The 25024-nt window shown below is 41.8% G+C and overlaps 1 protein-coding gene across 2 annotated transcripts; it reads left to right on the plus strand.

Moving 5' to 3' along the window:
- The first annotated feature begins 1269 nt into the window (after positions 1–1269).
- On the plus strand, positions 1270–24544 carry LOC137193887 (TSC22 domain family protein 2-like). Of its 2 annotated transcripts, XM_067605319.1 has the most exons (4): positions 1270–3809; positions 11686–11760; positions 22012–22063; positions 22480–24544. In XM_067605319.1, exons 1-4 carry the CDS (start codon positions 1942–1944, stop codon positions 22855–22857), a joined length of 2373 nt encoding a protein of 790 aa, XP_067461420.1. In that variant the 5' UTR covers positions 1270–1941; the 3' UTR covers positions 22858–24544. The 2 variants fall into 2 exon arrangements, with proteins under 2 accessions (XP_067461420.1, XP_067461422.1); XM_067605321.1 differs by lacking the exon at positions 11686–11760 and having other exon boundaries at positions 1271–3809.
- Positions 24545–25024: the final 480 nt, after the last annotated feature.

Raw genomic sequence — 25024 nt, forward strand, 5'->3', positions numbered from 1 at the left:
TTAGTATTTTTATTTTATGCTAGGCCTCCCTACTTGAACTCCACTTCATTTCAGAGGGATCTGTTGTACTTTTTATTCCACTACATTTATCTTAACTATTTACTTTTCAGATGAGTATTTTACACTCAATCTGTATCATCATCTTATGAAATATAATATATTGTTATAGATTAAACTACCCAAAAGTATGTAAAATTGTTAAAACCAGTGCCAGCCTGACCAATGGCAACAGTTAAGTACTGCTTGCATATTAATTTATCAGTAATAACAATCCAGTGTTACAATATATATTAATGTGACGCTGACAGGATTAATTCTGCCTGTATAATAAATACCTTTACCTTTAATACCTCAAGTACATTTTGCCAATGTACTTCTACTTAAAGTTCCCCTGTGTTTGGTTTTTCCACAAAAAAAGTATGTTAAAATCCTACTCCTTCTCCCTCATTAAAAAGGGTTAGGGTTTGGTTACTCTATGAGTATATAAATATATTTCATTTCAGCTTAAATACTTCACACAAGATGTCTCCTACTTCACAGTAAAGTCCATTCTCAGTTTTAATGTTTACATATTGCGCCTGAAAAGTGGATTTTCAGTGAGCACAGAAACTTTCCACTTTCAGCAGATGAATGTGAAAACACTCTTCAAATGTCAAACTCTGCACATACATAATTCCGCAAAGTGAAGCTAAACATTAACCTGTAGGAACAAGAAAAAAAACATATTTTTGAGTGAAGGGGGAAGTTCAGACATGTTGTGTCCAGCAGTTAAACTTTTGAAATGAAATATATTTGCATATTCATAGATTCTGGAATGTTTATTGAGGGAGAGAGAGTAGATATAATTTTAAGGATTTTAATAAGGTAATTGAAATTTTTTTCATGGTTAACCATATCAGGTACAAATTATTATTCAAAGTAGAGTATTTTATATACATCTTAATACCTGTCTGGAGGAGATCTTTAAACAATCAAAGTACTTTTCAAAAAGGCACCTAATTTACAAATAACTTTTGGCTCATCTGATTGTAATAACAAAATTAATTTAAATATAGATAGGCGGTTTAAATGATACTTTGGCAAGTGCCTTTCTTTACAATTAATTATGCTTACATTCTTACGTTCAATCAAAATATGATACTGGCCTCCCAGACGGTTGTCAATACAAAGATTGTAAAGGTCTATCTTTTCCGAGGTTCCTGAAGGCAGCATGAAGGGGAATTCTGAAACGCGTTGTACGTAAACATCCTTGCGCACCGTACCTACCCACGATGCAGCGCGGCTGCATACAACATAGCCATCTTGTCAAGAGTGTCTGAGTGAGGGAGGTAACTGTGGGCGCTGTTGGGATTCTCACTTGTTTTAAACAGCGAAATTTATGATCGTTTTTTTCCCTCCGCCAGCGTTAGCTTGAACGTAAGTGTCGCCACCGAGTGACTGTAAGCTGGTGAAGTGAGCGGCTACGACGGTCTGCTTCGGAGAAGATGTCTCACAGACTTGTCCCGACGTAGGGGGAGTGTGCAGCTAGCTCGGTGAGTGGAGGGCTGTGGGCCCTCCTCAGCCTAAAGTAGCGGCTGCAGCTGGGCAACACACTCTGCGACAGCGGCCGTTTGACAACTGCACAGCCGGGAGACTAGCAGGCCGGTCCGGACTGACGGAAAACTCTGCGTCAGTCATCGTACAGGCTGTTGGGGTCAGTGTCTGAAGCCGCATTGCTTCGTGTCGTTACGTTATGAGCTCATGAAACGCAACAGGAGACCGACAGAAGAAGAGGGATGGCGCAGATTCATCTCGACTACAGTTAGCCAGGCGAAGTAAAACAGATGCAAGTGTGCTGTTTTGATATGATTTAACGTTTTGGAAACTGCAGCCAGCTCTTCCCCCCTTTTTTTGACGGAGGATAAACATAGCCATACGAGACTTGGAATCAAGGCTGTCAATATGTCGAAAATGCCGGCCAAGAAGAAGAGCTGCTTTCAGATCACCAGTGTGACACAGGCCCAGGTGGCGGCTGTAGGTGCTGCCGACGACACGGAGAGCCTGGACGACCCAGACGAGTCACGGACTGAAGATATGTCGTCGGAAATATACGACATGTCACGGGCTGAGTACGAGCCAGCGTGTGACAGAAGTTCATCAGAAGAAGCCCTGAATAATGTTGGTGAGCCAGAGGCGACCGGCGTTATGGCCCCATCACACATACCTCAAGCCGGGCAGTTACCTGCGCTGTCAAGCAACACCGTGGGGGAGTTTCGAAAGGTGGGTTCAACTCACGGTGGTCAACAGCCGCCGGGGATTGGCGTCACAACCGGTTTAAACCCTATCACTCAGCCTGGGGCAATGCAGCAACAGCCTGCTCCAGCAGCCAGTGTGTCAGTAAACACATCCCAACCAGCCACAGTGACCAGTTCAGCTCCTCCTCCTGCCACCTCCACGGCAAGCTTCACTTCACGCTTCAGGGTCATTAAACTCGATCATGGTACTGGAGAACCCTTTCGGAGAGGCAGGTGGACGTGCACAGAGTTTTATGAGAAAGACTCTGAGGGTTCTGTAGTTAGTAGGACTGTAGATAGCATTAGACATGCCAGTGCAACACTGGACCCTGCTGCGGACAGAGACAGTGGGCTCGGGCATACAGGAGGCTCTGTGGTTGCCCTGGCAACACACTCAGGTCAGGGCTTGGGCTCCATGGCGGATGCTTCACTCTCCTCACCCCGCATGCATTCAGTGGAGACACTACCGCAGCAGCAGCAGCAGCAACAGATCCATCATCAAAACTACAGCACCCGGCAACAGGGTGTTAGTGGGTCTGTTACACAGAGTGCGTTCTCCAGCAGCAAGCCCACAGCTGTCCCACAGCAGCAGGCTCAGCCAACCGTGGGAAGTCTCCAGCCCTCTGCACCCCAGAGTGTGCTGCCTGTCGGACAAAACGGCCTGCCTCAGTCTGTTCTACACTTACAGAAGTCCCCCATCATGCCCCCTTCAGCTCAGCCCATCGCTTACCCTCCCCAGCAGCAGCAGCAGCAGCCACAGCAGCTTCCTATGGGGCACCACCTGACCAGCCAGTCGCCTGGATTGATACAGAACCAAACGGAGTACTATCAGCAGCAGCAGCAGCAGCAGCCAGCTTCCATGCAGCCAGGGCTTCCCACTGGCCAGCCACTGTCAGTATCCAGTCTGGCTGCGGGGCTACAGAATGTAGGACAAGGACCCTCTTCGGTCATGCCTCCAGGCTCTGGAGGGGCTTCGGTGCCAAGTCAGGTTGGAGATGTTGCTGGAGCCGGAGGAGGATCTGTACCTACTCCGAGCCTCTTGCAGCAGCAGACTGGAGGAATGGGAGGTGTCATGGGCTCCATACTGGTTGGAGGATCCACTTTGCAGCAGCAGACTGTCGGTCAGTACGCCGCCGCTGGACAGCCTCAACCACAGGGCCTCCACCCTGCATCCTCCGGTGTACAAAATGTGCCTGCCATCGCAGCGAGCTCCAGTGTGCCCACCACCGTGCCCGCTGCTGTGCCCAGTGCCTCCAGTGCAGCCATGCCAAATGTGACGACTTCCAGTTTGCCAGCTCAGATACTCCATGGCAAGACTCCGGGGGCTTTGGGGGCACAGGGCCTCCCAGCAACTGGATTTGGACTGGTGGAGGGTGGCAGTGGAAGGAAGTCAGAGGGTCTCTTCAACACACATTCTCCTGTTGTCCCTGGGAAGGAAGCGGTGAAGCCCTTCATGCCTGAGGGCCTGCAGCTCGCCACTCCGACTGTCAACAGCCTGTTTGGAATCCACATACCTGTGGACGGGGATGAGGACAGGTAACAGCCTCCACACATAAATGTTACTGTTCCCTGAACATTTTTATTCACAGATCACTTGGTATCAGGATATTCTAGTCTCTGATGAGCTTTACAGCATCATCGCCATGTCTGTCCTGGTCACACACTCTTTGAACGGTCACATACAGGCAGTGTGAGGCCTAACTGTGTCTGTTTCAGTGTACAGCAGGGGAGAAGCCTGACATAGCAGGTGTGTGTGTTGTGGTCAGAGAAAGGTGAATCTTGGTATGTGAACCAAAGTGTTTTAGATAGTCGCCCACTGAATTTCTACATTTCCTCCGCTCTGTTTATTTTGTCTGCCCCCATGTAACACACGCCACACAACAACAAAATGTCTCCTTTTGAAGATGCACCACACATCCCCTGTAATGGACTAGCAAATATCTATAATCTGTTCTACCTAACAAGGCACATGCACCCAGTTACTTTACACACCTTGCACAACCTGGAACAATTTCTTGTCCATTTGGTAAGCTTGGTTGGTTGTCCCTATTTCCCTCCACCCTTGTAGTTGTCTCTGCAAGTTATTAAAGCAAAACAGTAGAGAAGTGTTTTAGCTGTATATTTTAATCACACTGTATATGTAAAACTCAACTAGGGACAAGAGTTGAAAATTAGCAATAGCTATAAACTCTCTGTGCAGTACATCAGTGTCCGTCATTATGTTTGTCAGATGAGCAGGGGTTTTCCCTTAGTTTCAGGGAGGTTTGGTGGGAGGGTGTAGAAGGAAGAGAGAAGTGGCACACAGGAAGGAAATATAATGTTTGTTTTTTCTCATTAGTGCTTAAAAAAGTAAGTGGAGTGTAGCACACTTCAGGAAAACACCCATGGCTTCCACTGCACAGGCAACAACTTGTTAAACATACACATGACTCCCGTAATACTGACGTTGCTTGTGTGAAGGGCTGTGTGTTTTGTTGTCGTGAGTTTAGCTTTTGTTTCAGGTCTAACGTCTCAAACAGTAAGTCTTCTTCCTCCCACTTTAGCTATCACCCTCCAGGACAGCGTCTGAGGTGATGGCCTTGGCTGCACACATCAAAGATGTGTTGCTAGCTGCTACTGTGTGTAGAGTTAGCTCAGCTTTCTGTTAGTCTCAGGCTACTCCTGGCTACTCGGTAAACATACTGCATGTCTGACCTTTTAATAAGTTAGTTCCTGCTCTGGAAAAGACTTTCTAATACAAACATAGTTGAGAATGTTTGATTTTGTGTTGCCACATTTATGATATCAATGGTTTCCACTCTAAGCCCCTTGAGGCTCCACTCAGGAAAATGTTTACAGAGGATTTAAAATAACTGTTGAATAGCTTCATACTGTAGATTATGTTATCTAATGATGATTTTTTTTGCACAGACTGTGTTTGAATGTACAGATGAATATAACCCACAGCAGACATCATGATGTTTAAGAATTTAAATGGGAGGACTGTTGAGACGTGACTCATAAGAAATATTGTTGTAATTCTCCTTTGAGTTCTGAGGTGTCACAGCATTCACTTCCTTTCCAAAAGTAAGCTTTCTCTCAATTCCTGAGTTTTAGCGCTTTGTTTCACTTGTAGTAGATGGCAGGCATGAGCGGAAATGGTACAGTGCCTGAAGTCTCTCAGTGGTTTCCATTGAATGTAGACCAGAAAGGGTATTCAGACTGCAGAACACTGGCACTGTTTTCTTCACGTGCGGGTGGACAACCTCTTGAACAACATTTTGAAGTGTTTCAGTGTCTCAGGTGCACTTTAGGGAAGCTTACACTTATTCGTCTCTGATCACAACTTTATAATTTTCCTTTTTAGACGAATTAGGAGCATCGAACCACCAAACATCAAATGCTAAGTTACTTTACACACGCACGGCGAGTGTCAGAAGTAAGTTTGACACTTCAGACTAATGGGAGACTTATTTCTTCCAGTGTTGTTCTCTAAGCAGTGTTTACAAAAATCTCCTATTCAAGTACTTGTTGAAGACAACACTTCAATGTTCATGCTCCTCACATGAGCTCTTAGTTAATTTGTAAATGCATCTTCCCAACTTAGTTTATGTATTCTCATTCCAATTTTGTGACAATACCTCTGACTGAAGGAAGTGTGTTTTTGGAGTACCTTTGTATTGCTTGTGAGAAGACACAGCTCCCAGGCTGATAAGAGCAGGGGTCTCTTACCTCAGCAAAGCCCTATCAGACAGTGAGCAGTAGTCTTTCCACTGTGCCCCTATTCTGCCGATAAGAGGCCTGTCAGTGGGGTGTGTCGACCAACTGTGCTTGTTGTCACGTTGTGGCCCTTTTCTTTTGCAATGTGAGCTGCAGCTACATAACTGTATATTCATTTTAGGGCCTTTTGAAATAGTTAAACACACACACCCTGTAAGAGATATGGGTATTATGAACACGTCACTCAGGGCCATAGCTGACTGCAGTAATTGGTTATAGTTTGTTTTACCCCTTGCGCAGCATCAGTGCAGTCGGTGCTTTGTACCTACTACCCCGCAGACTGACTGACGGACGAGGCATGACAGTTGTTAATCTACAGATGAAGTGCTGAATGACATTCCCTTGCAGCAGCATCTGTGGTATGCTCAAAAGACACGGAGGAAGCTGCAGAGTGAAACTTGTCGTGCCTCACTTCAGCAGGCATCTTAGCTATGCTTGATACACCATCCTCTTTCCCCCCCCCCCTCCTTCCCCCCACACTTTTATGTCTCTTGTTTAATTTCTACATTTCCTCTGCACTGTTTATTTTGTCTGCCCCCATATAACAAACACCACACAACAACAAAATATCTCCCTCTGGAGACGAACCACTCTTCCCATTTAATGGACTACTTCAGTAGCTAATATCTATAATCTGTACTACCTAGCTGGGCACATGCACCCAGTTAAGGGAGTTATTTAGACTTTACACAGCTTGCACAACCTGGAACAATTTTCTTGCCCATTTGGTAAGCCCGATTGTTTGTCCCTATCTTCCTTCACCCTGTAGTTGTCTCTGCAAGTAATTAAAGCGAAACAGCGGAGATATAGACTACAGACTGATGATGTTGTCCTCATACTTAGAATATGATTCGCTCAGCCTAATGTCTCCCAGATGGCTTCAACAAATGAAGGGCGTAAAATAACATTGTTGGATTGTCATAATGTCTTTGTTGTACTCACAGCAGAGTTGCTTCTATTTTGCGGGATCATTTGCATAAATGTGTTGCATCTGTAGCCTGTGTTTAATCGAACTCATGCTGAGGAGGTATGTTTTATTGTCCTCACATAATGGCAGCTTATGTTAAATCAGACTCTTTAGGAGGTAGGGGAGGGGAGGGGGAGGCAGGTCTTCGGTGTAGCGAAGCAGTTGCTGCCACTGTGAATTGAGAGACTGTGTCTGTGTGGGTGGAAAAGGGGTGTGTCTTCAGAAGGGGATGGGTTGGCTCAGTAGTGTGTGCAGAAGTATCCATGTTGGGGGTGGGGGCCTCTCGCTGAGGAAAGTTGCATTGTGTGGCATTTAACTTCACCGTAGACATTCAACAAGCTTATTCGTATAATGTTGTGGTGGAAGTGGGTGTGTGTGTGTGTGTGTGTGTGTGTGTTAGAGAGTGACACAAAGAGACAACATGTACCACAGGGTCTTTCCCTCTCCACTGTGACCTCTGCTTTACTGCTGTATCCTGTTTTCAGTCAAGAGTCCCTCGCACTGCTCTCCACCTTCTATTCATTTCATATTCCTCAGCTCACTCCCCACTTCCGTGCTGGGGCTCTCTGGTCATATCATATGACATTTGGTGGGCACATTTTATCCAGAGTGCCTCACAGAGCTGAAGGTACACACATTCTTTGTTGCACATCGGTGGCCTCAGTAAAAAATCAGAGTACTAACCCTGGCTGCAAGCTTTAATGTTTTAAAACTTTACTTTTTGAGCAATGCAGTGCCACAACCGTTACCTGTACATAATAATAAACACATAAACACAATAATTTGTGTCTTCATGAAGAATATAATGTTCAGTTTTTGTTGAAACTGTTATACTGAAAGGTGTTTCTAGTACTTCTCTGTAATAATTTAAATACAATTGAATAGCACTAAAACTACAACCTCCAAAAAGTTGAATCAACACCTCGCTACAGCAATTTCAGCAAAAAACTGAGCATTATAACCTTCATGAAGGTAGGATTTATTGCAAGGCTGTGGTGTATGACTGCAGTAGTTTTTAGATACAGCACCTAATAAACTGGCAAATGAGTATATTTAGCAACAGTGTAATAAATAATCTTCTGCTTTTCTAACACTGTTTCTGTTCACACTAGTTGAAGTTGTTCATCCTGTGTGACCCCAGCCTCCTGTCTGCCTTAAAGCTATTTTCAAAAGAAAGACGTATTGTCCTAGTTGGACTGATGCTTGGAGTCTGTAGGTCTGTAGGCTTTGCGTCAGTCATCACCTCCACCCCAGGTACGAAGGCCTTCCATTGTTCCGACAAGAAGGAGAACACAACCATCTCACTCAAAGTTTTAATGGCTTGAGCCACGCTTTAAGCTGGGGATGTGCTGTGCTGTAGATAAGCTCAGCTGAGAATTTGCTTGTTATCTTGTTTTTGGAAAGTGACACTTCAGTGACTCAAAGGATTATGTTGAAGACTCACTTTTCAGCTATTTTGTACTTCTGCCTTTGTGCTAGCTGGCAGATTTGAGATTAAGAAGTGTTGGGTTTGAGACAAATACTTGTTGTAATGATAAATTATTATGTTTTTCATTAATCAATTAAGTGTTTTATAAATTGGAAAAGAATACAAATGTCATGTCATCATCTAAGTAAAAATGATAGGTTTTTGTCCATAGTTTTGAACAAATGGTTTCAGACCAAAATATAACAGGGGCAAGAAGTTTGTTTAGCACATTTCATCTCCAGAATGGCAAAGATTAGGCAATAACAGATGAGAAAGTGACCAGGTTAAGACATTATTTTTGCACGTTATCAGACCATGCAATAAACATGGATGAGGTTGAGGTCATTGTGTTTCCTTTATAACTTGTAACTGATAGACGTCTGAGAGTTGCAAAGGAGCAATGCAGTGCTGAAAAGGATCAGGGTCAAATGCAAAAAAATCCAAGTAGCAAGGATATGCTAACTTTTTTTCTTCTTCCTGTCCCTTTTAAGGCATTGCTGCTATGAAACTATTGGAAAATAAAGTCTAACTTTGTTTTCTAATAAGTTTGAACCACTTTTTCTCAATTTTTCGGTTTGGGAAGTCAGCTGCCCAACTATTGTTCATACATCAGTGGGATCAGCTTGTGTGTGACCAATCGGTGTTGGTCAGTACTGCAAAATTCCACCTCCATAGTTCTGGGAAGTACATTGGAAGAAGGGACTTTTGGGGGAACTATAGCGAGGGAGTTCTCAGTTCCTGATTTCTTCAGAAAGTTCCCAGGTTCCCTTGCACTGGTTTATGCTAGTGGGATCTTAGCATCCAAGCTCCCAATCTCCTCTGGTGGTCATGTTGTAATCGCACAGTGGTACCGGGTCCTCCCTGTACTCCATCTCCCTCATTTCCAACCCAGAACCTGTTGAAAGAAACTCCCACTGGGCAGCTGAAATCTAAATAGTTTTGACCTACTTCTGCTCTGTGGCTGTGCGCTGAGAACCTTGAGCACCAACAGTGAGAGCTTTCAACAGTCTATGTTAACCTCTCCCTCTTCCCCCTGCCTCCCAATTACTCTACTTGCCCATCCACTGCCACTCCCACTTTGCTAGTTATCCCTCAGCATACGTCTCTGTGCTTCAAAACACTAAAGCCTCACCAAGTCACTCACTTTGTTAAATAGAGTAGAATGGGAAGGTTGGAAATTCTTCATATCAACACTCTTCAGTGGAACTGGAAACATATAAGAAAACATAAGCAGTCTAAGTCAACCAATCACAGAAGCTTGCACAGCCCCAACCTGTAGTTAAGTTTCAAAGTGTCAGCCTTGGTGGAGCCCATGACGCCTCCGCAACGTGTTGATGCAGAAGTATATTTTGACACCTTTTGTCTTGCTGTGTACTTTCCTCTCGCTCTTTGCTCTCTCCCATTTTCTCTTCTTGCACTTTTACTTGCACTTCCCTCCTCAGAAGAACCTCCCCCCAACCCCTCCTCCTCCTCCTCATCCTCCTCTCTGCACTCATCATTTAAGGCTACTGCAGGTTTTCACGTGCTTGATGAGTTAGCAAGGTTATTAAGAGGTTCAGCACCCATGAAACTGAACCTTTTGACGCGGCCACTGGTTTGCAGCGCAGGCACACTGAAGGAAAAACCATGTGTCATGCTCCAGAGAGATGTATGACATCAGCTAGCAAGAATGCACCAGAAGGTTATTTTCGTCCACTGCCAGGTCATACATTTGCTTTGGGGCAGTATCGGGGCATAGCCTGAGCATTGTGCAACCATGGTTTTTGTGTCAGTTTAGCTTTGAGAGAGAGTTTTAGAAAGAGAAAGGAGATTTTGCTCTTGGGTTGTACATGTCTGATAGGTTACTTCCTTGTCTTTCTGTCGTCCACGCGCTCCATAACCAGGGTTTATGAGGGAGATGGCACATTGACTGGTTTAAGATTTACAAAGAGGCCTTTCATAAATGGATATTGACATGTTACATTTTAGAGTTACAAAGAGAACCATTGAGAGGCGAGTGTTTGCTACTTAAAAACAGGGAATGATGACTCTTCCAGTTCTTACCTCATTCATGAGGAGGCTGCTGGACTCCCAGTCTTATGACCTCGACTGTTTCAGCTGACTGCTGGCCAGTACAGAGCTCTGAGTTTTATCCGTGAAAGAGAGAGGTTTTCTGTGGAGGTGTGTGCTTACACACGTGTGCGTTTTTTTTTGTTTTTTTTTTGCCATTGCCCGCAAAGTAAAATTAAGCAGAGGCATAGGAGGAGGTTTGTGAGAGTGTTTAGTCATGAGGTAATGTGACAAAGAGAGTTTGTGCCAAAGATTTCTAGGAAAGGAGCCTTGGCTGCGCTATAATATTCACACACATGCTGTAAATCAACTCCTTATTCCCCTGTGCTGCGTGCGTGTGTGCACGTCCATGTGTATGTGGAACTCTGGGTGTGTTGGCATGCTGCTTTATGTGCACGCATATGCTCATGTCAGTGTGCGTTTACATTTAGTGTGAAGTTGAGAGAGAAGCAGTTAGTTTTGAAAGGGACAAGCTGGGAGTAGATGAAGTATGTGTGTGTGTGTGTGTGTGTGTGTGTGTGTGTATGTGTGTATATAAGTGAATGTAGGGGTCAGAGTAGGGATTTCCTTTCCCCTTCCCGACATACATCCCTTGACATAGAACATAGTGTACTCATAGTTAATCACCAGACATATAGGAGGTAAAGTTAATTTGTCAGTATTTGAACCAAAAAAAGTGAACAAATTTCAGCTTCAACTCTGTGAATGAACCAGTCATTTCTCGACACAAATAAGAAGGATTCTAACTTATTTAAATACACCAGAGGTTTTTCTTTTTTTGTATATTTGCTCTTGAGGAAAACAACCTAAGCATGAGTGATAGGCAGCATACTGTCGGTGAACAGCCTGAGGGAGGCCCTTCAAGTTTATGAAGCTGTTTCCACCTCTGAACATACTATGTTTAGGTCAAGACCCTCTTTCCCCCCCTGCCCCTTCACTTTGAACTGTTCAAATGTCCCACATGTTTTATCGAAGGCTAAGAGCCTTTTCTCCAGCCAAGTTAACCTCACAATACGAGTACAGAAGGAGTTTTCTGACAGGCAGTGAAGTTACCCAAGGGAACATTTCTAGGAATCACATTTGAGATGGCAAACTGTAGTCTGGTTTCACTGTTTATAGCTCTTCATATCTCTGTCTCTTCTCTCTTCTCCCGAATCTGGTTGACACAGGAACCCCTCCAAGGCTTTCTACCAGGCCTTCCAGTCTGGCAGCAGATTAAGGGACTCAAAGGCCCACAGTGATAGGTACAGTACTATACTGGATTGGACTGGACAGGCCTGCAAGAGTGTAACAATGTGTGTGCAGTGTTCAGTAGTAGTGAGCTTTGCTTCCTCCACGTGCATGGATTGAGTTTGGAAAACGGAGCCTGGCAGCAAGCACAGGATTGGCCAATAGACTTCTCAACAACATCTCTGTCTTTCTCTTAATCTCACTCTGGTTCTGTCTTTGACACTCTCTCTTTCTGTATGTGTCACTTAAAAATCCTGTTATGTTTACTGCCTGGGGGTTATTTTTCATAGGTTTGGCCACTGCCTACCATTAGTCGCCTCCCTAATTGCTGAGATCTTGTAATGCAGAGAGAATTAAGCGAAATACAGCAAGCAACACGAGTGGTCAGACCATATTTTGTAATAGGTTGACACTTTAAGCACAGATGAGAGGATCTAAATTGAATCAGGAAGTAGTTCTGCAGTCTAATTATGTACAACAGACACTTGGTATGAAAGTTCACATTCACCACGTTTATTTTCACTTCCCAGTAAGTAATCTGGTAAGACTGACGACCTGCCTGATCATCTGACGGTTCATGTTGCCTGCAGTATCAGACTCAGTTTTAGTCTCCATGTCCAAAAAATCTCAGCAGTTTATCCGTTACGTAAAAGCTTTTTAATGAATAATTTATACGAATGGCTGAAACTATGAAGATAATTGTTGGAAAATCTGTTTTTTTTGGCATCTTCAACTTGTTGCTTTCAGCTTTCAAGCAGTCCACGAGGCTGAAGAGTGTGTGCATGCTATCTATAACCTCTAGACACGGATCTTAAATGACAACCTGAGCAAGGCCCGGTTTCTAGTGCATCACTCTCACTCTCTCCACTGAGTCACTGCTTCTGTCAAATGACTTTTATTCACAGCTGCATTTTAAATTTATTATTAAATTACTGCATTTATAAGTGGCACTGGAAGTGTCTGGACCCACAGACACTTGGTGACACACAAACTGTTAATTCTGTCACATTATCAGCCTTCAAAAGGGCAGAACACTTTTTATAATGCCTTTTTACCAATATGAAAAGGGAAGCATGTGAAACTCTATCTGAGCGACAGGAAATGAAACTGCTTTTAGAGAAATATACAGCTGACATACCATCACCAGTCACTGAGGAACCGTGCACGCACACACATACACTCACACACACACACACATATAAGTTCAGTCCATTTTCTGCCTTGGTGTAGAGATATAAACAGGTAAATCAACATTGTGATGGCATTATCTAAGCTGAGATGCTGTGTCTAGTGTTATTACTTATATTTTTTGTTTAACTTGTATTCATTCTTAATGTTTTGCTACCTTCATTTGCCCATTTTAATGTGATTTCCACTCTCAAAGGAGGGCAGCAAAATGGCAGGATGACACAAATAGTGCTGCTATGAACTGTGTGCTTCACTTCTTTTTTTTTTTTTTTTTTTTTTTTTTCAGCCGTGCTGTTGTGGATACACTGTTCTGCCAACTAGGGCTGCTTTTGTTTCCATGGAAGCAAAGATAACCAGAGCTTTGTTTTAGTGTCTGTGTTTGGTTGATCTTGACGATGGCCTTTGGTATTGACTCCTCAATCAGTTTATTTTATTCAGGTCCTTTTGGGATTATGTCAGAGAGCTAAATGTAGTCATAAAAGAGATTGTGAAAGTGAAATTTTACTCAAATATTTATGACATTTTGGCAGAGCAACACACTTTTTTTTTCTCCGCATTTTTTCCATAATATGGTTCTTTATAAATCCCTATATGGAAATCTCTGCACCATGAGAGTCAGACCACATGGTCAGCTATTTAACACCTGTAGTCAAATGTATATAAAATGTATGTATGTAACGTATAGAAAACATACATTTATTATACTAATGTATGTTTGTTTACGACTGTAACGTTACTGTAATTGATATTTTAAAGGTGCAGTGTGTAGAATTTAGTGGCATCTAGTGGAACAGATATATTCATAAATATTCATAAGTATATTTTAATCAGTCTATAATCACCTGAAAATAAGAATTGTTGTGTTTTCGTTACCTTAGAATGAGCCCTTTATATTTACATAGGGAGCGGCTCTTCTTCCACGGAGCCCGCCATGTTGCACTTTCATGTTGCTACAGTAGCCCACAACAGAAAAACCAAACACTGGCTCTAGAGAGGGCCTTTCGCATTTTTTGTGAAGGGGAGGGGAGGGGAGGGTTTATCAGTTGGTTGTAATCTGCAACCTCACTGCTAGATGCCACTAAATTCTACACACTGGTCCTTTAAGCCTGACCGACTGCCCCTCAGTAGAACTAGAACAGATGCACTGCACTGTCAAAATAGAAGTCCTTCATTTGGGCATCCTTGTGGCTCATTTAGCACTGTTCCTGGCAGACAACTTATTTCTTTTTCGTTTTTCCTTCCTCATCAATCTTGGCAATCAATCTATCTCAAAAAGAAAATTATACAGGCACTAGCTTTAGGCAATACAGACATACGTGCTGATATGTAGGGGTCAGCATACTGAAGAGACAGAGAGACAGTACTACACTTACTGGAGTTGTTTGAATTGTTACTGTTACTATTCTGATGAATCTTATTCTGTGCAAGTAAACAAGCAACAACAACCAAACTCTGCAGACAGATTCAAAGAAGTTTATTGCTGTTTTTTTCTTTAATATGCAAAATTAGTCAGCTCCAAAATGTTATGTCCAAATGCTACCAAACCTGATGTACATATCGACTGTATTCTTTTGACTGTAAAAAATATGGACGTAGCCATCGTGACATCACCCATTGGTTTCTGAAGAGCGGTTTTGAAGCTCAAAGTGGGCGGCTCTGGCTGTCGCCATCTTGGCAGAGCTTGACTCTGCCTAATTCCCAGCTAATCCAAAGTGGTCAAAGAGTTGGAGCTGAAGCAGGCCGAATGAAGCCTGGTTGCTGAAACAAGCCACCTAGCTGTTAGCGACCTCAAAGCGGCCACATCCTTAATTATGCATATGCTTAATAAAATTTAAACGGGTGAGTTATAAAAACATCGACCCCGGTACAGTTGTCATGAAAGGGGAAATTAGCTATAGAGACCAAAACCCTTTTTTGTACCAGGCTGTAAACATGTTAATTCCTGCTGTAAAGTTTGGCATTTTAACATGGGGGTCTATGGGGATTGACTCGCTTTTGGAGCCTCAAGTGGCCATTCGAGGAACTGCAGTTTTTGGCACTTATGCATTGGTGTCATTTTTCAGCCCCGGAGGTTGCTGCTTGATTTAGATCCTATATTTATATCTTTTCCATTATATGTGGTTCGCTAATTGCTTCACTGTAGCTTACGTCTTCCTTGCCTGGGTGCAAACAACGTAAACTACATATAAATCCCTCATAAACCAACCTTTTGTAATAAATATTTCCTTCTCACTCTGCAGTTAGACCTGAGTCATCCTGCCATTCTCAGATAACCTTGATGCTTGCTCGATTGTTGCTTTAGCACTTCCACATTTGTTCTCTGCCTTTTAATTTCAGTGCAGTTTTACATTCACTGCTGTGTAATGTAATGTAGCATTAATAGTGGAAGTTGTCAGGACTGGGGTAAAATGAAAGTAAATATATGCACATTTGATATGAGTGTGAGAAAGACATATAAGCACAGATTAACAAAAACTTGCATTTCTACTTTAAAATAAAGAGGTATTCATGGTTTACAAGTGTTTAGGTAAGATTGACTTGTGCACCTGTTGTCCTTGGGCCTACCTCTATTTTTAAGCTCTGAACTTGTTTTATCATGTCTCAGGCTTAGTTAAACAGACGTAGCTTTGTTTTTACTGTGTTGCTGAAGGAGGCCTACTGCTCTTACATATGCCAGCAGTTCTGCCAGAGGCAAGGAATGACAACTATTTGATGTTCAGATGAGTTGTTCACCCTCATTGCTCCGCTTGCCCACAGTCCATGTGAGTGTAAACTTTCCTGTCTCTAATGGACTTTTTTTATTGACATTCCTATTTTACAGCGAACACTGTACAGGGAAGCACCAAACTCTACCCGAAGTCTTGTTAATGTAGAAGGTGAAGTTTACAGAGGCAATGCTTGCGTAATCAGTGGCAGGATAAGTTCAAGCCCTCATTAGCCTTCTGTTTTATCTCAGCCCGGCCCCTCAGCCCTCTGGGGCTTGACCTTACTTACATCAGTAGTTATATACTGTTGACTTTTTTATGCTGGTAAAACAGGATGTATTCAACATGTTTTGTTTTAAAGTCAGGCGCTCAAACAAGTCCGTGGCTTTGACATGAGCTCTAGAGGCTTAAACAAGATCATGTGTGTCAGGAGTGGCGCTTAAAGCAAGCACAGTCGCTCTGTTGAGCTCCAAAATAGTGTTAATATTGTTAATGAAAACTTTGACTCAAAACGTTGTGAACAACCTTTTTTTTTATGACTTGAGTCGAGACGATGACGAGATGGCACTGACATCATTAAACACTGACTGACTATATCAACATGCAATATTGTTGATGAAAAAAGACGAGACTAAAATAAAAACTTTTCCAAAATATCTTTTTGTTTTCGTTGACAAAAAAAGAGGAGACAAAATATTATAGACTGTTTTTTTTTTTTTTCTGAATTACAATCCAAATATCCGTGTGTATGAAAGAGAGAGAGAGAGAGAGAGAGAGAGAGTGTTGGTTATATGCGGGGGAATGCCGATGTGAAACTTTAATGCCAGTAGATTGTAATCGGTGTGTGTACAGTATTCTTTTCAGTTTTATTAGGCTAACTAGTTTTATTTCCGTGTTCAGAACAGAAAGGTCAGTTTGTACTTTGTGCAGCCAAAAAATTAGTTTCAAAACATTTTATTGTATGTACAGCTCTCATTGTTTTATAATAGTTTAATAATAATAGTAGTTATTGGGTCCCAGTTGATGAATTGTGTTGGTTCAAAATAAATAAGCAAATCAGAATATTTTCCATGTCTGGATGTATTCCTTAAATTACCATCAGACCAGACACTTTCTATAAAGCTGCGTTCTTAATCATTCAACCTTTGATTTTCATCAGATAATAAGATACAATCTTATGTGAAATAATAAACTAAATTGACTGAGATGTTTAATATAATCTGATGGCTAAAAGACTAAAATATCAACAGTTTTCATTGATTAACACAACTAAAATAGTTATGGTTTTCATTGACTAAGATAAGACTAAAAGACTTTTAGTGAACTAAAACTCAAAACAAAAACCAGGATGACGTTGACTAAATATGATAAAAACTAAGAAGGACATTTGACACAAGACTAAAACTATTAAATTAAAAAATAGCTGACAAAAGTACAACTACTCCAAAACACTACTCACTCATACTGTAGTTTCCAAAATCTTCCCCCCTGTGCCAGTTGTTCTTGGAAGTTCTACTTGGAGTACCAGATGGTGTCCTAATATGGTTTGACTTGATTGTGATCCCTGCTCACTTCACTGTACCAAGTACGTTTGCAGCTGAAGTAAAGAGAAGCCGTCCAAACCATCATGACTTGACATGACCGAATCAGCCCCTACTCATCTTACCCACTTTGACTCCAGGAAGCAGGACTACAGTTTATCTTCCAAGTCTTGGCTCCCGGCACTGTGAAAATCTATCTCAAGACACTTTGAAAAAGTATTATTGCGTTATTGATGTTTTCCAGGCTCCATAGTTACAAACCCATCACTAGCCTGTCACATGTCCCACTTGACAGTACATATGCGTGTTATTCTCCACTTGGATCTCAGTAGTCTCACTACATCTCCATACTGAAGCCAGCTGGAGGAAAACCTCAAGAGAAACAGCTTCATACTCTCTGATTTCATGGCACTAATGACATTCACAGTCATTCAGACATAAGGAACCACGACCAAGTATCACTTTCAAGTTTAGATGACAATACAGCTGAAACAGTTACAAACAAACTAATTGGTATTTTATTTTCAAGCAAATATGACTAAAATTTACTGGTTCAAGCTTCATTTCTTTGTTTTCTATTATAGTAAACTGAATATTATGTTTTTAGTCAGACAGAACAAGCAATTTGAAAACAGTACATTGCATTCTTGGAAACTGTAATGAGCATATTTGACTGTTCTCTAAAATTATAGACCGAACAATTAATTGGATAATCAAGAAAGCAATAATTAGTTTAACCTATAATAAATTATGTTTTAATGTTTTTCCAGCTATCTGTAGTGAAATTATGTGAACTACTGTAAACCCCTGATATCTAAATGTGGATCATTAGCATGTCAGTCCCTCTGTTGACAATCAACTGCTTATTCAAATATGAAGTTTACATACAGAATGTGGTGTTGTACTTCCTGATATACTCCACTTTGCATTCTTGCACAAAAAAGACCATTACAACCATTCAAATGACTTTAATAACCAGTAATTATGCATTCTCTTCATATTTCGTAGCCCAATTTCATCCAAATTCCCAAAAAATAAAGTATCTACATGTGTGGGTCTAAATCATGCAGTAATGAATTGTTGTCCTGCATTTTACATTAATACAAAGTGGATCTTAATTTTCCTTTTGTTTGCTATGAACTTACAAACTTTAAATTCCCATCTCTTATTCCTTGTTCTTTTTTTGTCAAAAAATGACTTGATGTCATTTAGGTTCCAGGAAAAAAAAACAGTTGCATTGCGTCCATTTTTACACGTCACTGTGTGCGTGAAATATAGTGCACAGCATGTTTTACTTCTATAAAGTGGAATTCTGTTAATGGAGGCTTTTGTCTTCCGTACAGTCTGACGCTGCTGGTGAAGCAACAAGGGTGTAGCCCAGAGAGTCCATCCAGGGTCTGTGTTTTATAGAGTGAGAGATTCCTCTGGGCACACGCCTCTTGAAAACTCCTGTTAGGGAGGAAAACTATACGAGGGGCCTGTGTGTGACGCCTCATCTAAATTAAACACACATTTGCAGCAGGGTGAAGCTGAGGTTGATGCAACGTTTGGTTATGTAACCACTTGTGGGGGGGCACATAATCTGGTCTGAGGGAGAGAAAGACATACTAATGAGTGAATAGTGGCTGCTCAAGTGTGCATTCTTGTTTGAAATGTATCTCTTGAAGCGATGGTGTGTGTGTGTGTGTGTGTGTCAGTGTGACAGCATGTATATCATATTCAACACATGTCAGCTTTGGTCATTGTCTGATGTACTCACATGTAGCTCATGTAAGACACTGTCATATCTGTCAGATCAAAGGCGGTAGTATAGGACAAGTGATGTGAGTGACGGCGTTACGTAGCAGCAGAGGTATGGGGAACATTCCTTCCCTGGTGCAGCCCGCTGATAACAATCTACTGAGTGCTTCCGCTGGCCTCACACACATAAATTGGATGGTGTGGAGGAACAGAACATCTTGTCCTCCAGGGGAGTCTATAGTCAACGCTGCGTCTACTCGCAGGCATCTTCCTACCACATGGTGGCACTGATCATCGGGTCTATGAAACTAGGTGATCACCCTACATTTACGTTTTTGTTGGGGTTTTTTTATTTTTATTGCGGCTCGAATGATACTGGATTGTTGATACCAGTATGTTCAAGGGTAAAAAAAATTCATTGTGTATGTACACAGTATCAGTATGTAGTGATTGTTTCAGGTATGTGCTGAGCAGATCATTTCATAGATGAAAACCACCCTCTGGTGGACAAACTGTGTAATGGCAATATCATTTCTAACATACCTATAACAATACTGTATAGTATTTTCGGTATTTTTAATCTGCAACTATTTGTTACTAATTGATAAAGAGGTTCTGATACGTTTTTTTCCCCTCCTAATACCGATTCCAATACCTGAACTTGCGTATTTGCCGATACCGAATACCGATCTCATACCATTGTGTTACAAAAACATTTTAACAGCTGTATACTACTAACCCTGTATGGATGTGATATGATTGCTATCTTTTGTGTGATGCTTCTTCAAATGCTTTATAAGACTGCTGATGTTGAAATTGGCAACACTAGTGTCACCCCTCAAAACTAAAGCCTTGCATACGGTACACACTGTCCTTTTTACGATGGGACTTTCCAGTGTAAGATATTGCCAAATTGCTGACATTTTGCTAACGACTAACATTACACTATTTATCAGAGATCAATTCTTCTTCACTGCTCTAAAACAGTTGTTGCCAGTGGCTGCACATTGCATCTTGCTTTGTAAGCTGCTGTGTTTTACTGGTACTGGTATGGGAACAACTCTACTGATCAACTGATAGATGTGCTGATACGAATACATCTGTGATAAGTTAATATCTGCCAATAATTTTTATCCACGTTAGCAACAAGACATTTCCACTTTGATCCAGACTGAAATATCTAAACAACTATTGGATGGATTGTCATGAAATCACATACAGACATTCATGGTCCCCAGAGGTTGACTCCTAATCACTTTGATGATCTCCTGCCTTTTCCCTTGCGCCACCATGAGGGAGACATTTTTGGTTGTGAGTTCAATATCTCCATAACCATTTATCGATGGTTGGCAGAAAATTTGTTAAAGGTGTTCATAGTCTCCTCAGGATGAATTGTGATAACTTTGGTGATGCCCTGACTTCCTCTGGCTCCATCATTTGGTCAAAATCAGCTTGTCCAATACTTTGGTTTACGACCAAATACCTGCAAAACTAATGATATTCCCATCCACCTCAGCTGTATTTTGTGTTAAGTGCTAATTAGCACGTTAGAATGCTACCTCGTTAAACTAAGATGATGAATATGGTAAACATTATACTTGCTGAACATCAGCATGTTAGCATGCTGACACAAGGCACAGTGGTGCTTAGCCTTGCAGAACTGCTAGTGTGGCTGTAGACTCATGTTTATTTTGTAAGTGGTGCTTTCCATGATCTTTTTATAGATAAATCTTTGGAAGAAGGCTGGCTGTATGCCAGTTTTGATATCAAACTGGTTCGATCAATCACCACTTGTAATAATAAGTAGTCGTGACAAACTAAACTAAAAGACGACTTCTGTGATACATGTCTGAAAATAGTTTGGCCCCACAGTGAAAAAATTAAATAATAATTAAATACTGGTTCATTGACAGATTGTAAAATTCTTCTTTAACTTTGTAATAATACTATAAATAATTTAACATAAAGATTTAATAGAACATTACACTACAAATACTTTTTTCAGTTAATTTATTAATAGCATTTAAAATTGTTGATTTCATCCAAGTACCCATCTGTTTGCACCTTTCTGAATGGATTCATGGCAGACACAGTATGTAGTAACACTCCCCCCTGCAGACACATACAGTAATGTCACTATGAAGCGGGCGGAGCCAGAGATCATTTCAGAGATATCTCCCCGCCTCCTGTCAGCTCCTCTTTCTTCTCCAGCCGACGGTTCATGTTTCTTTCTTCTAAATGTGGTCACAGTTACGCCACTAACTGCCTCCGGTCCTTACGGTGGCCTTCTCTCCGTCGCTGCCGATGAAGCGGTCTGTGCTCACAGACAAATCATGCCGTGTACGTTTTCCTATAAACCACCGTGCTGCCCCGAAGAGGCGACCCGGCATGCGACCTGTGACCCGCCGTTCTCCCATCGGACACGCCGCAGGTAACAGCAGGCTGCTGGGTCCATGCTGCACTCCACATGCACAGTACCTGTTGCTGTGTCTGCAAAAAATTAATTCAGATGGAGTCAAAGGAGTCTGATCAAAGAATCATGCGACTAATCAAAGCTTTTTATATTGATTCATGGTGGAAGATGTTGCAGGTATTTTTCTCAGTGTTTTACATGCTGTTGGGATTGCTGGCTGTTTGCCATTTGACACATTACCACATCTACACTGAATATAACAAAACACATTATATGCATCAACTTGGATCTGTCATGTTGCCTGCAGCCAAGCTTCTCTCCTTTTAAACTCAGTGGTCTGACCTAGATTGGAGTTATAATGTAATGACAGGTCATTTTATATCATCTGTCCTAGATTCCAGTGGTGAGCTGAGGACAGGTGGCTCGACCGACAATATTTCACATATTTTTTTTTAATTTAATTCATCATTTGTTTCAAAGGGAGATTCTTGTTCCTCTGCATGTTTTCCAATGTTCTCTGCTTTTATTATCTTTTAATGAAAAAGGCAAGAAAGCAGAACTATGTCGAGAGCAGAGAAATGGTTTTCCCTATGAGGTTTTGAATCCTTAAACAAACCCCGGAAACTATGAGATTAATTCTAACATGACCTTATCTGTCTCTTCTTTTTTTTTTTACAGTGCCTCTGGAACCAATGTTGTTGCCATTGATAATAAAATTGAACAGGCAATGGTGAGTACTCCGTTCACCAGTGATTATACACCTGCTGAGTAAAATGCTGCCTCACATTTCAGCTTAAAATGTATCAAGGTACTCAGTTAAATAGGAAGACAGGCACATTTTTCAGAATTTTAAGTCATTTGGGTCATTTTCCTATTTAATATTCTTGGAAGGAGTTGAAGAACTATAAGCTTTTTATATTCTGTTTGTCTTTGCCTTAAAGCATAAACATACTGTTCCACTGAATGCACAGCTAGAACGAATACATGAAAAACTGTAGCCTTAAGCCCAGAGCTTCTCTCTGACGTCCTTGTCGGATGCGTGTTGTAACAGTATATATAATGTTATATGACTGCTCTGCCTCCTGTGAGATGCTATATGTTGTTGACGCGGTGGCACATTTCATGTCCTGCTCTCCTCTCCTCCAGGACCTGGTGAAAAGCCATCTGATGTATGCGGTGCGTGAAGAGGTGGAGGTCTTAAAGGAGCAGATCAAGGAGCTGTTTGAGAGGAACTCTGTGCTGGAGAGGGAGAACGCTGTGTTGAAATCTCTGGCCAACAGCGAGCAGCTGTCTCAGCTGCCTGCCCAGTCGGCCACCAGCTCCGGCACCACGCCCCCCCTGCAAGGACTCAGCCAGCCTCAGGCGCTGTCCCAGCAGCAGGCCCAGCAGCAGGCCCAGCCTCCACTTCAAGCTCAGCCGCAGTCGCAGTCGCACCCCCAGCTCCAACCCCACCCCAAACCCCAGCAGCTCCAGACTCAGCTCGATCCCAGCCAACAGCTGCAACCCAACGTCACCTCCGCTTGAAGTGCATCTGCCCTGCTTCGCATAGGGCAGAAAAAAAAAAAAAGAAAAAAGAAGAGCATCTTCTCTACAACTTATTACAATTAGTGTATGTGAAATTAAAAAGAAGAAAAAAAAAACAAACTTTGTCTTCTTAGCCACCAGCTTGACCACAAAGTACAGTGCTTGTGAGTGTGCGTGCGTGCGTGCGTGTGTATGTGTGTCCATGTCAGGGTGAGTTCGCAAACAGGCGTGACTGTGAATCGGTGTCGGAATGTAAGTGTGTATGCATCTGTACTGTGGGCCTTTCCAGTGTTAATGCAATCATCGAGAGAGAGACAGAGAGACTTGGATAGAGAGAGAAAGTGTGTGTAGAGACAGAGTGTCAGGGAAGGTTCTGGGTGTTTATTTGGATCTTGGCCAGCTTCCCGGATTGGTTGACCGCTGGGTCCAAGCTTGTGGGACAGGATGCTTCTTCTCAGACGAAGCCTGAGCCAGACCGACCCGCGACCTGACCTGAAACCTGCTTTCAACCCACGGGTGTGGAAAGGGAGGAGTTCGCATCACATAAGGGACAAACAGGAGTGATTGTCAAAAGAGAGCGATATTTTTTTAAATGAGATAATTGAGTGGGGTAAAGGGGCATTTTTAGCCTTGCTGTTTCATGTTATAACGTAAGAAGTGGGAGAGAGAGAGAGAGAGAGAGAGTCTGTTTTTTCGGAGCGCTACCGCTGCCGTTACTTTCACATGAAGTCCAACCCTTGCATCAGTCTTTTTTTGAGTTCTACTGTTAAGTGTTTTATTTATTACGGGGCTGCTATTTTCATAAATGAACAATTTCACGAAACCTGCTTAACAGTAGCCCGTTGACTTATTTCCTCTTTTCCTTTACAGTGTTTCAAACGATAGGCCACACTTCCCAGGGGCAATGCTTTATATGGAATTGCTAAAAAAAAAAAAAAAAAATGTGGGCAAAAAGAAATTCTGACAAATGTTTAACACTAACTCAAATTTTACGCTGCAGTTGCCAATTCATAGCTCAAGTCAAGATCCAGTATGAATGTACATTTTTTTTGTATAGTATAAAGTATTAAGAGCCTTGATGGGTGACTCTTCACCTGTTGATATCAAATCTTAACGTGAGTCAACAGAAGGCATTTGATGAAGATTGAATTCTGTTGCTAGTTAATCTAAGAGTGAATTTAGTATTGCCATACCCCCCTTCCTTACTTCATGTTTTTTTTTTCTCCAATGTTTTTCCTGAGGGGGCCAGGGGGGGAAAAGCTGTGAAATCATTCAACCTACTTTGTAACCAAAGATGCAAAGCTGTGTAAATTGATTACTTTTAAATGCACACTCATGTTTTTTTTTTTTTTTTTGTTACTTCCTCCATCACAAAATATTTTGTTGCTGTTCAGCATGTTCTGCATGATCTGTAATCTTCAAACCACTTTCTTACCTCATTTTTATTCAGCACTCTTATTGTAAGATAGTCTGTGAACAGTGTAAATGGGGGTGAGGGGGGGGGGGAAACGATGTCGAGCAGAGTGTTGGCGGCGGCAGAGAGAAAAATAACCTAGTGTTACTGACACTAGTCACAGAAAATGAAGTGAGCCATGTTTTGTTCATTTAAATGGTGTTTGAATTTCATATGCCAATAGTTTTGTTACATTGCAAATTTTAATGTATTTAAATAAAAGCAATATTCAGATTCCAAAGTGTGTCTGTTTCTTTTGTGAGTGTCAGAAACCAGTTTATCAATACAAGACTTTGTAAAATCTAATAGTTCTACGGACATTTGAAACCTTTTACTGTTCACTGGGAAACCACATGAAAAAGATGAACTTGTGGAAGTTCAGAGTGTTCTTGATAAAGCATCACATGTTTCCTCTTTCTCCTGTTCATAAACCCGACAGCCACACCGGGGTACAATTTACAGATTCAAAGAATATAAACTAACTCTAGATACATGAAGTGAAACACACTGGATTGCCGTTTAACACGGAGGTGGCAGGTTTGTTTCACAGCTTGATGGTACTGTTTGATGACAAGAGAAGACAGCAGTTTGAAACAAACTAATCTCAAACTACAGTAAATATACACTTTTTTTTTTTTTTTTACAAGAGAAACTCATTTATTTGAATAAACATTACAAAACAATTCTCAAAAATGTCAAAAAAGGTACTCAGGA

Source organism: Thunnus thynnus, chromosome 12 (genome assembly GCF_963924715.1).
Source record: "Thunnus thynnus chromosome 12, fThuThy2.1, whole genome shotgun sequence".
Taxonomy (NCBI): domain Eukaryota; kingdom Metazoa; phylum Chordata; class Actinopteri; order Scombriformes; family Scombridae; genus Thunnus; species Thunnus thynnus.